Consider the following 17,097-nt stretch of genomic DNA (forward strand, 5'->3'; position numbering starts at 1 on the left):
CATCCAACCTAAATCTTCCCCTCCCTCAACTTAAAACCACTTCCCCTTGTCCTGTAGTTACCAACCCTTTCAAAGAGTTGATTCCCCTTCTGTTTGTAGGCTCCCTTTTAGTACTGAAATGCTGCAATGAGGTCACCCCACAGCCTTCTTTTCTCCAGGCTGAACAAGTCCAACTCCTTCAGCCTTTCTTCATAAGGGAGGTGCTCCAATCCCCTGATCATTTTCGTGGCTCTCCTCTGGACCCTCTCCAACAGCTCTCTGCCTTTCTTAAGGGTTTTTGCAATGCTGTAATAGTGGACCTGAGAACCTGACTTTCATGGTGGAAGGCTGGGAAGAGTGTATGCGTGTGCATTACATCTGGTCTGCTTTCCTTCAGAAAGCAAAATGGTAGCACATTTCCTGAAGTTAGTGACAGCTCTCCAGGAGAGCCTAACTTCTTCCTATAGGTAAAGCATAGAGATGAACGCTTATCTTATCCAGTATACAAAGAGTGTTCTTGAAATTCTTATACACGGTTGAACTTCGCTGTCTTTTTTGTGTTGTTTTGTTGATAGAAATAAAATTCCAGATATCCTGTATGTTTTGATATGCACTTTTCTAGCTTTTTAACCTCTTAAAGGATTCCTCATTTTCATTCTCCTAAGATAATCTCTGAGTACTTGTATTGGTGCAATAAAGAAGCGTCTCTCTTAGAATTTGAGAGATGAGGAAAAAAAAAAAAAAGATGGAGCAGGAACAGGCTGACAGCTGGAGATACGAGGTGAAGTCACTCTTTTCCCCTCATTTGTATGGACTGATGTGGTACTGCTGTCAGGTTTTATTGACTTTTTAACGTATATTTTCAGATTGCATTGGTGATTACAAATCTGTATAGTGATGTAGCAGTGTTGATCTTGTTTTTACCAGGTATCAAGCATGATGGCACTATGTGTGACACGTGTCGACAGCAACCAATCATTGGCATCCGATGGAAATGTGCTGAATGCACGAATTACGACTTGTGCACAGTTTGTTACCATGGGGACAAGCATCACTTAAGGCATCGTTTTTACAGAATTACCACACCAGGAAGTGAAAGGTAAAATATAACTTTTTCCCCCATGAAATTAAGTAGGGAACAGTTAATAGTGGTGAACTTCTGTAACTGCAGGTTTGGTTATTGAAACTTGGGTTAGATAAAACACTGTCTTAAGAATTGGATTCTGTTACTGGTTCTGCCTCTTTGTGAGGATGAAACAGATCTCTGGAGATTGGAGAACGTGGAAGTTTAGGAAGAATGGAGTAGAGAAAGAAGTTTGGATGCAGTTACTCAGTTTCTTTAACCTCACTGTATACTTCCTAGTTCTTGTGTTATTAATTAGCAGATTTAAAACAAAGACTGTTATCTTTGCTCAATGTATAATCACAATATGACTTGTCAATGAGTTCCTGAATGTGAATGTCACTTTAGGTTCAAAAGGCAGATTAGATTGAGGAAGAGTTTCTCTCTTGTGGGCTGTAAGGCACAGAGGATCTGGAGACAAAAGAAAAAGAAATAAATTGAACTCCTTAAACTGTTCAGTACAAAAAACAGAGAAAAGAGATTGTGAAACCACATCTTGTTTATAATGTTATTTTCTTAAGTGTCTGTTAACTAAGTCTCCTAGAGTGCTGTAGAATCACAGAATTGTAGGGGTTGGAAGGGACCTCTAGAGATCAGAGTTCAGTCTCCCTACAAAGGACGCCCACTATAGCAGGCTGCACAGGTAGGTGTCTGGGCAGGCCTTGAATATCTCCAGAGATGAAGACTCCATAACCTCCCTGGGCCCTCTTCCAGCGCCCTGTCACCCTTACTGTGAGCAAGTTCCTTTGCATACTGATGTGGAACTTCCTATGCTCAAATTTATGGCTGTTTACAGTAGGGATATCTGTAGGGATAGAAATGGCATTTGTTTTATTCTCACACAGCTGTTCTTATATTCTTTGACTTTAAATGACTCGTTTAGATCCAGAGCCTCTTTCTGTAATAATTTATCTACTGGTTAAGTGAGAACAGTGATACTTGCCTGATACTAAACACTTCAAGAGCTGCATTAAAGTACTACGTAACGACTAAGTGTTTTAGCTCTCTGAAGTATTCTCTCCTTAAATCCATTTTTTCCTTCTTGATGAAATAGGTTTACAAATATGCTGTGATTCAATACTTTGCTTCTATCAGCAATTTTACAGTTGAGAGGTGTGGTTGGAGCACACAGACTGAATTCTCATTAAGTGTCTTGCAGGGACTCTGTTTATGTTCTCGGACATTTGCCTTGAAGTTCAGCTATGGCAAAAATGTCTGGGCCAACCGCTTAATCAGAAAGTACCTACTGTTTTTTGGAGATTCATGCCAGTGTGCCTAGTTACCAAGCAGCATGAGCTTAGTATCTGAGTTACAATATTCTGGTGTAGAGCAAGTCTTAAAAGTTGGAATCAAGAGTAGAAAGTTCTGGCTTAATATGATTTGTAAGGACTAAGTAGCAAAATACAGATCTGCTTTACTTCTGTCTAAAAAAATCCAAAACAAAACTCATTGCCTTTGAGAATGCTTGCCAGACCTTTTTTCTTTGTAATTTCCGTTTTTGTTTTTTTTTTTTCAGCTGAAGTTTCCTCTGTAGTTTTTGAGTGGTCCATTGTGGTGTGTAAAGGATAGTTTTGGAGATAGGGGCTCGAGCAGTGGGCCCAGGTGAACCTCAGAAAATTCAACAAATTCAAGTGCATACTGAAGTAATATGTTTTTTGTCTCAATTTCATAGATGTTGAGATTTTTAAAGGTTACTGTAAACAACATATCTTTCTAATATCTTTTGCCATTTAGTATTACTTAGGTAAAAATTCCAAAGATTTTCATGTGTTCTTTGCACTGATCATAGCAGTCTAACTTTTTTCTTGTCTGCCATCTGCTGGATCTTAAAAGTTGAGCAGGAGGGTGTTACAGTGAAGGAATCAGGAAACATTCAAATTTCAGCTGAAAAATACTTTTGTCTGGCAGCATTCTTGTGGCATGAAATAAGAAGTCAAATTACATACAGACTGGTGGCTTTTCAGATGACTTAAAATGCAGGAGAATATCTTTTCTGTTTCTAGAGCCATCAGCTCTTCTGTTTGGTCTTACGTACTTCAAGTCCATCTAAGTCTGTGGCAGAGAGGAGTTTTGCTTTAGGAAAATAGGGTGTTATTACAAACACAAGACTGAAAAAATAAATGCTGATATATTGAATGACGTTTGCCATGATAAGCTATCTGCAGTATGTAAAAAATGTCTAAGGCATAGGAAGAGGAAAAAATGTAGTTCCTTTACTTGGTATAATTTTGAATAATTGCAGAAATGTAATGCCTTGTGTGCATCAGAGACAAATAGGATTGTGTTGTTCACAAGTCTGTTTCTTTACTAATTTTAATAATATTTAAATAATATGAGTACAGTTTTATATGCAGCTAATCACAGTTTGTTGTTGGTAGTAGGAAGCTTGGGGAAGAAATTAGTAGAATTAAAAGCTAGTTCTAAGCATATGATAAAACATGCTTAGTAAGATGGTAGCTTTTTGTCTTGTGGGTTGCTGTTCAAGTTGGAAATTTGTTGATGATTTACATACTGAGGTCTGCATTTGTTTAGTTATTTTATTCAAGATGATCTCTTCTCCCACTCCCAAAGATTCATCTTGAACTTTCTTTATTATCTTGACATTTTTGGGTGGTTGTGTTTTTTTGTTTTGTTTTTAATAACCTCAGGGTATTGCTGGAGTCTCGCCGTAAATCAAAGAAAATTACAGCAAGAGGAATCTTTGCAGGTGCCAGAGTGGTGCGAGGAGTTGACTGGCAATGGGAAGATCAAGATGGTGGCAATGGGCGTAGGGGAAAGGTAAAAACAAAAGCAAACAAAAAACCACAACTGTCTTAAATAAAAAGTTGCTTTTCTGTGTAATAATGTAATGAGCTTGGTGGCCTTTCTAACTGAAGAGTACAAATAGCACCATAGTTAGAGTAAGATTCAGAAACGACTAACTATAATGCCCAAGCAGTTAGAAAAGGAAGGGGTGTATAGCATGACCAGTTCATTGAAATTTACATTTTTACAGTTCCAGTGTGAAATTTCTAAAACTACTACATATTTGTCTCTGCCGTTCTGCGTATGACAGGCTTTAAGATTTGAGTGTATTTATTTCAGCGTTACTAGAGGTGGTATAAAAACAGACCTCTCAAGCATAGCCTTTGCTGGTCACTACTGCACTCTGTAGTCTGATTGCTTCTGGGTCATCACATTTGTCTTGGTTTTAAGTGCGTACACCATAGATTTTTGTTTTTCATCAGATTGTTATAGAGACTATCTCAATTTAAAGTGAGAACTTTGCAAGTTTTGGTTGTGTATGTTACATTACTGGCTTGTTTAGGACATAATGAGTTTTTTATACCATTTATAGTAATAAAAAATAAATAAAAGAGAATTGGATTGCATTGAATGATGTGGAAAACTTGCAAATGTTATGATTTGCAACATTCTAAACTTACCTGGAACTAAGGAAAGTTTGTTTTAAGTATGAACTTAAGCAGAGCATGTAAGATAGGCAATGTCTTTTATTACCTTACATGGGCTATTATTAATGACAATCTTGGACTTCTGAGGATTTCATTTTGGATTTTATTCAGAGGAAATAATAAATTTAAATATCTTTGAGCAAGAGGTATTCACATATAGTTTATTTTCATCTTGATTCTTTATCCTTCGCTCTGAATTGTGTGGGATATTTTGAACCTTGCTAAACAAGGTACTTGTGTTGCTTTTGTGTACTAAATAAGAATGAGATACGAGTAAAATGGAATTGTGTGTGAAGTGTTTTCAAGATAGATATAAACTACGAAAACAGAAGAGAACAGAGAGACTTTTTAAATAAAGGTACATATTAGGGCAAATTCTGGAAGTTGATTCTTTGAGTAATAGAAGTATTTTGAGAATTTGCTGCATGGCCTCGTGATTTCAGAAACGTCAAGGAAAGTTCTTTTCACTTCCCTTCTTTTGTTCTGTTGCTGAACACATTGGCTCTACAAATAAAACCTTGTTTCTTCATAGTCTTCTGCCACTTGGCTAATGTAGGTTAAACAAAATTTGTCATTCTCTTTTCCTTACTGAAACACTTTCTAGTAAGAATGTGTCAGGGCATCATAAGTTTTTGCAATACAGTTTTTGTTCCTTAATTAAGCAGTAAGGTTATCTACTGTCTATATATACACAAAAGAAAAATAGGCCAATGAGCATCTACATATACAAGCTGCTATTTTATTAAGACACCTAGGGAATGGTTCTATCAGCAGTTATGAAGAGTTACAAGAAATGTTTGATGAAATTCAATAGAACTGCTGTTTTATTAATTTGTCCGAAGGGATCAATAAGATTTTAAGTTCCAATAGTTTTTCTGAATCTTTGTTATATAAATGATTTCTTATTTTTAAATAGGTAACTGAAATCCAAGATTGGAGTGCGTCAAGTCCACACAGTGCAGCATACGTTCTTTGGGACAATGGTGCTAAAAACCTTTACAGAGTTGGCTTTGAGGGCATGGTAAGCATAAAGGAAGATAAAGGGTAAAATGTTTAGTGGGGGAAGGGTAGCAAGAATACTTGAGCTTTATTCTGCTGCTTTTCTAATATCCTTTGTCAGTTTGCATGCTGTTAGTCGGGTCATTGTGAATACAGCTGTATGGATCATACATATGTATTAGGAAAAAGGTCTGATCTGGGAATTCATAAAATGTGAGTAATTTAAAGTTGAGATGCTTTTTGTCTAAGTGCAGTAAATATTTATGTTGCATATAATAATTGTTGTGCTAATAATGTGCTTAAATTAAAATTCAGAAAGGAAAATAACTTACTCATGAACTTTTTAAAGACCTTAGTTTTTAACTCCTGAACTCCTAAGTTCACTTCAAATTTTAGTCTGATTACTGCAAGATATGCAGGTTTTAAGCTATAAGAAATGTTCAGAATCCTCTTGTGAGCAATTTTTTTTTTTTTGCAGGGGAGATGTAGAATTACATCACAACCTGTATTTGTTTTAGCCATAGGTTTTTTCACTTCTGAACTTCTACAGCTACTACTGCATTTAGAAAGAAGATAGGTTAGACTCTAGCCTAAGTGCCTTCTGTTGCTGTGTTTTCATATCCTAATGTGGGTCAGGGAAAGGTTACTTTGATTATCAGCTTCTTATAACAGCTTATTTAACATTTTCTTTGCATGATTTTTGTTTGATAATGCAGAGGAAAGCCACATTAACTTAACATTGAGGTGTCATTTTGTCAGATACATATTAGTAATAAAATCTTAATGACTAGTTTGCTTCTTTTTAGAGAGTAACATAACCTGCTTGCCTTATAGTCTTATTTGAAATAAAATATTTTTAGAATAAAACCAGAAATTAATACAGTGTTAGCAGTAAATACATATTTTAATGTCGGATTTAGAAAGAGTAAATATCTGTAGTGCAGGTCAGCTTTTCTGATGCATATTTTGGAAAGCTTATGTACTAATTTATCAGTAATCTGAAACAGGTAGGTGCTAAGGATAAGATACAAGTCATTATCGAGTCGCATCCTTCCTCGTCCCCCCAGTTTTAAAGAACATTTCTAATATGCTAGCAGAAGGGAAAAATAGTTACAGTAATATTTGATTGTGACTTGTGGAAAAGAATTTTAATTACTGACGTATAGACCGACTGAGATAGAGTTCAAGTGATTTTAATTTTTTAATTTTTATTTTTTTCTTTTTTGCAATTTCAGAGTTCTTGAATTAAAATGTGTGAACTGCCTGATAGGGGATATAATGCTCTGGAATCATTAAATGTTCCTTTTGACGGCAGAAAAACTGTGTTAAGATAAGCTGTACTCTGTTCTAAAATAAATAATTTTTGTTATTAAGGGAATAACTTATTTGTAAATCTATCTGTATTCGTTGGCAAACTTGTCTCATGAGGAAGTGTTAAATATTTCTAAAATACTTAACTGCTTCAATGACTGTAAGCTGAGCGGATAAGTAAATGCTTACCTTCCCCCTGAAATGTGTACAAATAGAAATATTTGATCCACCAAGTTCATAATTAACAAAAAATCTTTTAAATTGTTCATGAAACACAATAAGTATGCATAACATATAAAGAGTAATATACTATATGTTGATATGCATATATACGTATCAAAGAGAATTTGATGCTTTGTATAGTGCTTACCTGATTGCAGTCCAACTCTGTGTTATTTTTGTCTTCATTGAGTACTTTTAACGAAAACAGTTTTCCCCTCAGACAGAGTGGGCTCTTGGGTATCTGTGACAGTCACATAAAAATGTGTTTTATAACTGATGAGTTGTATCCCAATTTGTACATTGAATTATGGCTATTTGCTAGTATTGATGCTCTGTTATATAAAGCTAGCTAATAGACTGTCAGCTCATATATAGTTGGGGCAAACTTGTCTGGGGACTTAAGGATTGATGAAGAATGTCCTGAGAGTGTGGAAACAATATGCAGAGTGTGTGTCCACATAAATACAGCTGGGAGAGAGCAGTACTTGCAAATGAATAACACTTGACTCAGACACAAATGAAGCTGATTAAAGAAAAGCAGCTTATTATCGTAAATCAGGGTTGTTTATTGATAACAGACAGGCTGTGTCTGGCTCTCAAAATGAATCTATCTGGCCTGGCAGCTTTTTTGTGGGAGAGACAGGGGTTGGCTACTAGGACAGCAGGTGCTGCCTGAGAATTTCCATTTATTTGCAGTCAAATCCTTACAGTTTTTACAGTTTTTAATAGAGTTTGCTGTGGCCGTGTTTACGTATGAAGTGGTTGAGGGGTGCATCATGTATTTCTTTACGAAGTCTAGGAGTTTCTGCTGCCATCATGATGTAGAATGTGAATCGCTGAAATGAAATCTGGTTTTATGGTGCTGCAGGGCTGAATAATATGTTTGTTATATCCATAGTAGGAATGAAGTACTGTGGACTAATGTGATTATCGGCAGTGCTTGCACTTCATACGTATATGTATTCAGATTCTAGGCCAGACCAAGCTGTTAACCATCTTTTCCTATTTAAAGAGTGTGTGAACACAGCCCACTGCAATAAAAAGGATTATGCTGCATGGAATTAGAGAATCAAATGAGAACACTGTGATTTAGGTTTTTGAGTTTGTTTATAGTTTTCATTTCTTCATATTAATCACCTAAGGATGTAGAACTGTAAATCCGTTGGTGTTCAGTAGATTGATTTTGCTAGAAAAACTTCAGAAAATGGTTCCACCAGCAAGCATGCCCTAAATATATTTAATTATTTAGGAATTATTTCTGTGCTATTAAATTTCTTTGCTCTGACCACTTGCCTTTTCTGCTGTGATTAACCTCCTATTGTTTTTCATGATGAAGGATCTCCTTTCATCTATGGAGCTTCTGAAAGAAGTAACTGTAGTTCTCATCCATCATTGTCAAAGTCATCTGTAAGCCATCTGTGTTTGTGCACTTTTTTTCCCACGAAAGTCTATATAGTTAAGTACATAAGGGAAACTAGAAGGACTTATTGTCCTGATGTTTTGATGTTTTAAACTTTGTTTCTCATCCTGGTTGATAGCTACTTTCTGGTATTCACTTTTTTGGGGGGTTACCTTTAAAAGATAATCTTTGGAATTACACTAGAGTAATTTCAGTAATTAGAATGGTTTATTAACACACAATAAAAAAACAAATAAAACCAAGGTAGATCTTTTGCCATGCTATGCTTTGCAAGTGAGTATTACAAATTATATAGAAATACACTTTCTTGTGCAGTTATGACATAGAATGCAAGTCAGATCTTCAGCTGTCTAGTCCTTGATCTTGTCCCCTGTACCTGAAAAATGAGGAATTTTGGGAGGATTAACAAACTTCTGGTTCATGAGTAGCTGTGGAATTGGTCTAAGACAAAGTTTTGTCCTAATCGATGAATTTGTCTGGAACATGGCTCGGAAGCACAAGAGTTATTGATTCCTATTCTTATTACAAGTGGCTGCTTCTTCTGTATTGGCAAACTTCAACTTTGATGTCATTCAGAAAGTAAGGATAGTTGTTTTTGAATAGTGGGAGCAGTGCAGTATTTAGGTACCTTGCGCATTTTTTTGTATTTGTCAGTGGATTTTGTTTTGCTCCTCTTTGTGTGGCCTTACTTCTCTTTATTCTTCTGTAGTCTCAAGGAAGCCCAGTTTTTCATCTCTCTGTAACTGAGTTGTTTAGAAACTTATTTTCCTTAAGCAGAGATGCACTTGTCCAATTTTGTTACTTGCTATATAAACCTACAAGCAAGACAGTCATGAATTTAAAGTGGTCCCCTTTAGAAATAGAGAAAGTTTGACGTGGAAAGTTTTTATATGTACTTAGAATCAGTAGACAGATTGTAAGCCATTCATGCAGATCTTGTATGCAGTCTAATTTCCCCTGCAAGAGGCTGCTGTTAGCACCTCATACGTTTTTGTAATTTCAGTTACTTTCTCTGCTGTCTTCTAGCTTTTGCTTTTATTGCTTTTACTTCTGTCAGCTCATTGGAACGGAAGAATTTAAATTCATTAAATTTGAAATAATGCATTCCTTAAAGCTTTTAGCTAAAACTAGCATTTGTCCAGTCCCTTGTTGAAGTCTGGTGACAATGCAGCATACACTGTCCTTCATTTTCCCTGTGAGGACACACTTCTTTGTTCTCAGATTAAAGACTTAAACAGATATTTGAAGTGTGTTCACCTGGGGTACAGTATTGGTTGGAATAACTGTCAGATCAGTAGTAATCTCTCTAGTATTTACTGCCAGTGTAGGCACTATTTCAGTGCATCTGCTACAAATGTTCTTCTTTTTCTTAGTATCACGCCTGGTCTCCTTCTTACTTCTGTAGACTTGTGTCCCTCATTTGAGTGGCTGGGCACCCATGTTGATCAGAATAAATGAATTATTCCAGTAAGCAGCTGCTACTTCACATAGTTTTACTCTTCAAGGTCAGGAATGATGGCCCTCTTACACTATCTGCCAGCACTGTTGACATTGCTGTAATGCACTTTTTTTTTTTTTATTCCTTGAAGATTTTATGATGTTGATGCTATAACTGGATAGTAAGTCAAAGTAAGCCGTTCTCTGTATTTCCTGTTTGGTTCATCAGGTCATGATCTTTATATAATTCAGTCATATATTCCTAGAATTCAAAGGGTTTTTCAGCAAAGTGAAGGAGGTAGATGATAAAAATGATAATTACTCTAGGCAAAAGTTGTTCATACTTGCTGCTTGTATGCAATAACTGTTACTTGAAGTCTTGCTGTGTTGTGCTAAAATTTATTGCATTTACATTTTAGCCATTTTCTTCTTGACTGGGGTTTCCATCACTTCTCTAAGTATACCAAACTTACTGGTTTTTGGTATACTTAGCATTTTGTACTTGTATGTGTCATCTCCAAATGATCCACCTGTAACACTCGTGTTCTTAGGACTTCTGAAAATCTGGGTGGAGTCAAGTGAAGGACAGTACAGCAGAGCTTTTCAAGTGAGGAGAGGAGCTAGCAGTTGAAACGTACTTGAAATGTCAGTGTGCTGTGGCCAGACTTGGGTGTGCTTAAGCCCCAATGTCACTAGGGGCCTGTTTTTCCCTCACAGTCCTGAGAGGAGGATGCCTTTGTACCACTCTTGCTTTTCAAGTCAAGCTACTTCAGCTGAAGACAGCATGTTTTTTGGTTTAGGTAAAGATAGCAGCTAGCTTGCTTGAGGTAGATTCGTAGTTACTCAATCAGTTTTTCTGATAGTGAGTTAGAATAAGTACAATTTCCTGTCTTACAACTCTTGGTGTTCTTTTCAGGGTTGGTCATGTTGTTGTGGAAGAAACTCTTGGCTGTAAATACAGTGTGTATCAGTTACTTTTACTGTCCTAATCTCTGTCAGTACCTCAACTTTGAGTACATTTTGTTTGATTCCTTCTCCTTTCTTTGGCAGAGGCTTACGTGGAAAAATAATCACGTTGCTTTGCTTTTGTATGGTAGTTAGATTGGTAATCTAACATTGACTCCACAGTGTTGCTGGAATGAAGGCAAGTGTGAAGCTGAGGTTGAACAGTAAGCAACATCTTACTGAATAGCTACACCCAAGTATGTATATTATTATACTCCAGAAATAACACGCCCTAGGCTGGCCAGTAAGAGAGAACAGATAGGTAGGTTTTTATCCTGTGAAACTGGAGGTATTTCAGGCTGCTTCCTGAGAATTACTGTTTCAAGAGTGTAAGTAGTCTTTTTTTCTGCAGTTAGCTTTTAGCCATCACTTCTCTGTACGTTAATTCTGGCTGTAATACACCCAAACTTTACCTGTCTGCAGGAAGAAATGTTCGGGACCTTTCTGCTCGGTGCGCAGAAGGGAGCAGAAGCAGTACTCCCCCATCTGCTCCCGTTGGCTCACGTGCAGCCACCTGCTTGCTGCCTGACATGGGAGCCTGCAATTCAGGGGATGAGACTGAGTGCTGCCCGGCTCACTGAGGGCTCTGTGGGCGTTCGTTAGCTTGCCATCTGGGAGGGTTAGCAGCCTTTTGTTCTCGGCCCAGCGGAAGACAGGCCTGCCCGCTGGGTGGCAGCACGCCACTGCAGCCGGCTGAGCTCCTCTGCTTTATGGCTGCCCGTGAGGTGTAGCTATGTGTCTTATTTCGATCTGCCTGTTTCTATTGGTTTTTCAGAATGTGGCAGTGCATTCTTCATAGGTCCACGTATACTCTGGGTTCTCTGTTTCTAGCTGCTTAGCAGTTTCAAGTCACTGAGGGAAGTTTTGTGGCCAGCAGTGACTTGGTGACTTGAACGACTTGAGAGTTCATTTTTGTACTTTTGCCAGTCAATAAACTCAGCGTGTGGAGGAAAAATATTTATAAAAATGTTTGTTTAGTTTTGATTGGTTACATCGCAGCCACCACTTGTCCCCTTTATTTCCTTCCCCTTCCCTTAGAATATTCTGACGTTTACAGACAGTACCCCATCTCCTTCCCAACTCATCATGCACACAGAATGCCCTTTGTTTAGTGAGGATTGTTCTGCAAGGAGCAATGCCAGATGGTAGCCCTTTGGCTTAGAGGGTTACACAGAGAGAGAATTAGAGGAAGGGAGAATTACAGGGACTCTACTGGCTTTTTGAGCAGGAGCTGGTTATCACTCTTGAAACTTTTGTTCCTCAGACAATACAAATCTTTCTGGAGGCTTAGGCTTTTGAATGTTTCTCTTTAAGTGATCATGTGTAGCTCAGCATAATTAATCAAAAACAAAAAAACCTAATATCTTTGTATTCCAAATATTCTTCATGGGGAAATTATTTGTTTTTTAGAATTTTCATTCAGGTTTTATTTTCTAAGTTGTTAAAATATTTGTCAGAAAAAAAGTTGTGAAGAGGGGGGCAGGACTGGCAAGTTTTAAGTGATATAACTCAGGAGAAGGCTGTGGCCTCAAGCACCGTCTGCAGATGCTGCTTTCTGCACTTGCAATCATATGCCTTTTTTATGGATAACTTCATAAAACAATGCCAAGGAAGCTTATGTCATTTTAACACCTTTTCAGAGTTAAAAATACCTTATATTTCACAGCCTTTTATATTGGTAAAAGTTACTAAAATCTTGAGAATGTCAGTGCTGACAACTTGGAAAGTATTTGAGCTTCTTTGGTTAGTGACTTTCATAACTTTCAGCTTTGCTTAATCAAATGTATTCTAGTTCCAGTTACCTGTGTTATCCATAAAACTCAGTCAGTAAGGATTAAAGTTGTCTTAATCTCTTTCCTTAGTCTGACCTGAAATGCGTCCAAGATGCAAAAGGAGGCTCTTTCTACAGAGACCATTGTCCTGTGTTAGGTGAGTTGGAAGCAAAGTAAATTTGCCTTGATCTGCGTTAATTATATGTAGTCTTGTTTTTTCTTTTCAAATTTAATCTAAAACTACAGCCCTTTATAGTGAATGTAAATGATAGTATTTCTGTGTTAATAGTAAATTTCTCTTTCCTCAGTGTATTTGATATCAGTGTGCCAAGTGAATGGCAAGGGTACTGTTAAGTGTTGAAATCACATTGGGCACTACTTCTAGGGAGCCAAGTATCTATGCATTCTTACAAAGACTTAGAATCATAGAATCATTAAAGTTGAAAAAGACCTCTAAGATCATCCAGTCCAACTGTCCCCTATTACGAATATTGCCCACTGAACCATGTCCTTTAGTATCACATCTAAATGTTTCTTGAACGCCTCCAGGGACGGTGACTTCACCACCTCCCTGAGCAGCCTATTCTTGTGCCCAGCCACTTCTAAATAATTAGGTATGTTTAGAAAAGTATACGTAACAGAGTTAATGTATACATAAGCAGAGTTATTTGAATTTTATTTTGTGCCTCATTGGTGACCTTTGTGATGAGGCAGAATGCAGTCCCAGGAAATCTGCAGTTGGCAAGAAGTTGAAAGAACGGTGTCACTGAAAGTCAGGATTTACTCAGAAGAACCTTAAGAGAGAAAAGAATTCAGTAAATGGAGACCTTGTGAAATTTGAATGGAATTTTGCACACTTGTTGGTATAACTCCATATATGAGAACAAATTGGGAATTGAGGAGACTTGATGAGGAGGACCTGAGTGCTGAAGTGAATACTAAGTGGCAGAATGCCATCATTTATTTGTAAATAAAGCAAATTGGATAGTGGGCTGTGTTAGGGAACAGAATACATCTATCTCCCTCTTACCAAAAGTGGTGAGGCAACACTGACGAAATGTGCTTTTAGCACTGTTTTGGCAGAAAACAGGATGGATTATTTCAGAGCTTACACAAAGAGCTCAGACCACGTAGCCTCCAAAGGTCCCATTCTCTAATTAACACTCATAGAACTCTCTACCATTTTTACTGTTTTGCTGTTTTTTTTTTCTCCTCTTGCTTAAGCTTCCCTGTCTAATCAGGGCTGTCTCTGCGATGTTTGTAATGCCTTCTATTGGATAGTTTTCTATCTACGGAGTTCCATATTGGCAGTTTTTCTGAAGAAATATTCTTTAACTTAATTGTCCTTTGCAGAAGTGTCTGTTTACCATGTTCTGTGTTGTTTTTGTTTTTGTTTTTTTCCCCAGAGGTAAAGGATGCAGACTGAAAATAGTGTCCTATGTGTCTTTTAAACAAAGACTAGAACAGAAACAAGTCACTGTGACAACATGGGTGGTTGTAGAAATCAAAGTTCATTGAACATGAGCACCCATTCACAAGCGTGCTTCCTTCCACAGCAGTTTCTTCTTCAACAGTATCAAGTCTTTTCTTGGCCATTCTGTCCTCTGCAGACTTACTGGCATTGCTAGCTGCAGAACTACATCTGGTGTGGATTTCAGTCTGTGGAATTGGTCTCCCTCCAAAGAATGTTTTTTGTTTCTGTGTCAGACTATTTGTTTCTACTTACTATTACAGCGTGAGGACCCTTTCTCATATTGCCTCTTGCCTAGGCAGGAGTACTGTTAAAGGAATTTTGTTGACCCTCTCCTATGCAACCAATATTGTCACTGAACTCATGAATTCTGTGGTTGTCACTCTGCTATTCTGTGGATGGCAGCAGATAGCATCCTCTGTTTCTATCAGTGAGCAGTTGTACAACTTTCTTCTCTCATCAGTTACTGCAATTTGAGGTGTATGAATGTATGCTTTTTTCCATCAGGTATTGACTTTTTGTAATGATGTCTTTTGAAAGCAAGCATTGTCCACGGTGGAGGTTTTTTGCCCCCAAATTTGCAAGTTTTCTTTTTTGTAGTCACGTTCCCACTTAGACCACTAAAGACGCTTTCGTCATTGATCATTCTGGGGATTGTCTTTTGCCAGTTCTGTTTTGACATTCATGGATTGACTGAATTCAAAACCGCTTTCTATAAGCATTTTGTCTATCTTTCGACCTATGAATGGTTAGGTGGCACTTTGTATATGATTACCTCAAAACTATCAGAGCTAGATGTTTCCATATGTCTAGCACCATATAATAGCTATTACATCTCGGTTAGAAGCCGTAGTGCAAGAAGTATTTACCATCTTTTTTACTTGCCTTGAAACCTCAAGAAGAAATAGATTATTTAATACCCAGAGATTCAGAGTTTTTAACACGTTCCTATTTGTTTTAGCTCTTGACTACTACAGTTTTGTAGATATGGAGCCTCATGGTTATCAGCTCTGTCAGAAATCTGTTTTTCAGATTGCTTGGAAAATTACTGTGGTCATGTGAACACCTTTTATTTTCTATTTTAGGTGAGCAAAATGGTAACAGAAATCCTGGTGGTCTGCAAATTGGTGACCTTGTAAACATTGACCTTGATTTGGAAATTGTACAGTCCTTGCAGCATGGTCATGGAGGATGGACTGATGGCATGTTTGAAACCTTAACAACAACTGGAACAGTTTGTGGCATTGATGAGGATCATGACATTGTAGTACAATATCCAAGTGGCAATAGGTTTGTTTTGTAGCCTTTGTTGTTCATAATCACAAACTTTCTTTGCCTCTGGCATGTGTGATTGCTTACTGCCAGAGAGGTTCTGTTCTGCTTTTGTGTATATTAAGATATCTCTGAGGATTTTTATATTTTATATTTTATATTTCTTTTGCAATATGTAATGAGGACTTTTTATATTTATAAATATATTTATATTTATAAATATAAGCTCTCTGAACTTTAAAGATTTGAAGCTCTAGTAGGACAGGGAGATTTGTTGCCTTTCGCACTTAGAAAAAGGTTGAGTCCAAAATAATGAAGTTGTGGAATATCTTATTTCTGAAATGTACTTGTTTTTTTATTATTATGAAGTACCCCATGGTTTCAAGGAGAATGGTAAGAGCAGTGCAATGTAGAGTTTCAGGAAAATAGGTTAAGAAAACTGGTGATGAATGTCTTTGTTAGGAATCTCATCTAATAGTATAGATACATTGACTTGATCTGTATCTAGTCTTTTTTTTTTTTTTTGATCAATGGAGTGTTAGTTTGGGTAGATGTGAGGCAGGAATAGGAAGCGTTGGGGAACTTGTTGCCAAAACAAAAAGATTTCATGTTCTGTTAGCTGCTTTGATGCTAACAGGGTTTAAACACAGCTGTACTGATAGATATGAGCTGATATGTCCAAATGGTTTTGTCATTTTGCTTACAGGTACTGGTTTTCTCTTTAAAAAGCAGCCAGTGAGTAGGTCATTATTTCAGTTCTGCCTGGAGACCGACCTATTTAATTTGTCCCAAAAGAGCTAAGAATCATTGCTCTTGATGAACTTCATGTGGTTAGTGATTGCTCACCACTCTAATCTACTTAGAAAGAAAAAAAAGTATCAAGATTAATATCTGTCAAGATTAGTGTCAGCATGTTCAGGCTTTCCCTCTGGATATTGCTTGTAATATTGCGAAGTAATGCAAAAATCTTTTTTCCCAACTAATAGGAGCCATAGGGATGCAGGTACCATTCTGTCTGATAATTGTGGCTATAGAGGCAATCAGAGGAGCTAATCTATATTGTTTTTTTTTTTCCTTGACTTTCATCAGTCACCTGGTGCTTCTCAACCAGATCAAACAGTTGAATGCAAGTCAATCCTGGAACAAATTACATGTGAAGTGCAGACTACCTTATTAAATACTGGAATATAATCAGACATAAAAACAGCTAAATTTCTGTAAAACAATAAAATTGATAGTGGAAAAATAGGATAGCTCAGTTAAATTCAACCATGCGTTTGATTGGAGAATCTTTTTATAACTCTGTGTTGCATCTTCTGACTTTGGAGAGGAGGGGCAACATCCAGAGTTCTTCCCTTGTTGTTTCTTGACAGTACAGTCATTTGTAAGAAACTTAATCTTTCCCATTCCAATTTGACTCTTTCTTGCCCTGGAAGAATAATAAAAAAAACTAATTTCAAGAATATTAAATTGTCATGAGCTGTTAGCTTGTAAGACGTTTCTTGTTTGCTTCAGTAATTTACATCTCTGAGGATGGCAGTATTCAAATGATGAGCAATGTTCACTCATATGGGCAAGAAGTAGTTAACAACATCTGCTGCAGCATCAATTTACGGGAAGGTTTAGGCATACAA

General features: G+C 37.1%; 1 protein-coding gene across 2 annotated transcripts in view; it reads left to right on the top strand.

Annotated features, from left to right (window-relative positions):
* Nucleotides 1-877: 877 nt before the first annotated feature.
* Nucleotides 878-17,097, top strand: part of MIB1 (mindbomb E3 ubiquitin protein ligase 1) — a 62,065-nt gene continuing 45,845 nt past the window's right edge. Inside the window, exons 1-5 of one of the 2 annotated variants that reach the window (XM_010708827.3) lie at nt 878-1,078; nt 3,751-3,880; nt 5,471-5,575; nt 12,811-12,877; nt 15,277-15,481. In XM_010708827.3, coding sequence (XP_010707129.1) covers nt 927-1,078; nt 3,751-3,880; nt 5,471-5,575; nt 12,811-12,877; nt 15,277-15,481 — 659 coding nt within the window. In that variant the 5' untranslated portion in view covers nt 878-926. The remainder of the gene's footprint in view (nt 1,079-3,750; nt 3,881-5,470; nt 5,576-12,810; nt 12,878-15,276; nt 15,482-17,097) is intronic. The other variant, XM_010708828.3, reaches the window with a different exon arrangement.

Source organism: Meleagris gallopavo, chromosome 3 (genome assembly GCF_000146605.3).
Source record: "Meleagris gallopavo isolate NT-WF06-2002-E0010 breed Aviagen turkey brand Nicholas breeding stock chromosome 3, Turkey_5.1, whole genome shotgun sequence".
NCBI classification, from domain to species: Eukaryota; Metazoa; Chordata; class Aves; order Galliformes; family Phasianidae; genus Meleagris; species Meleagris gallopavo.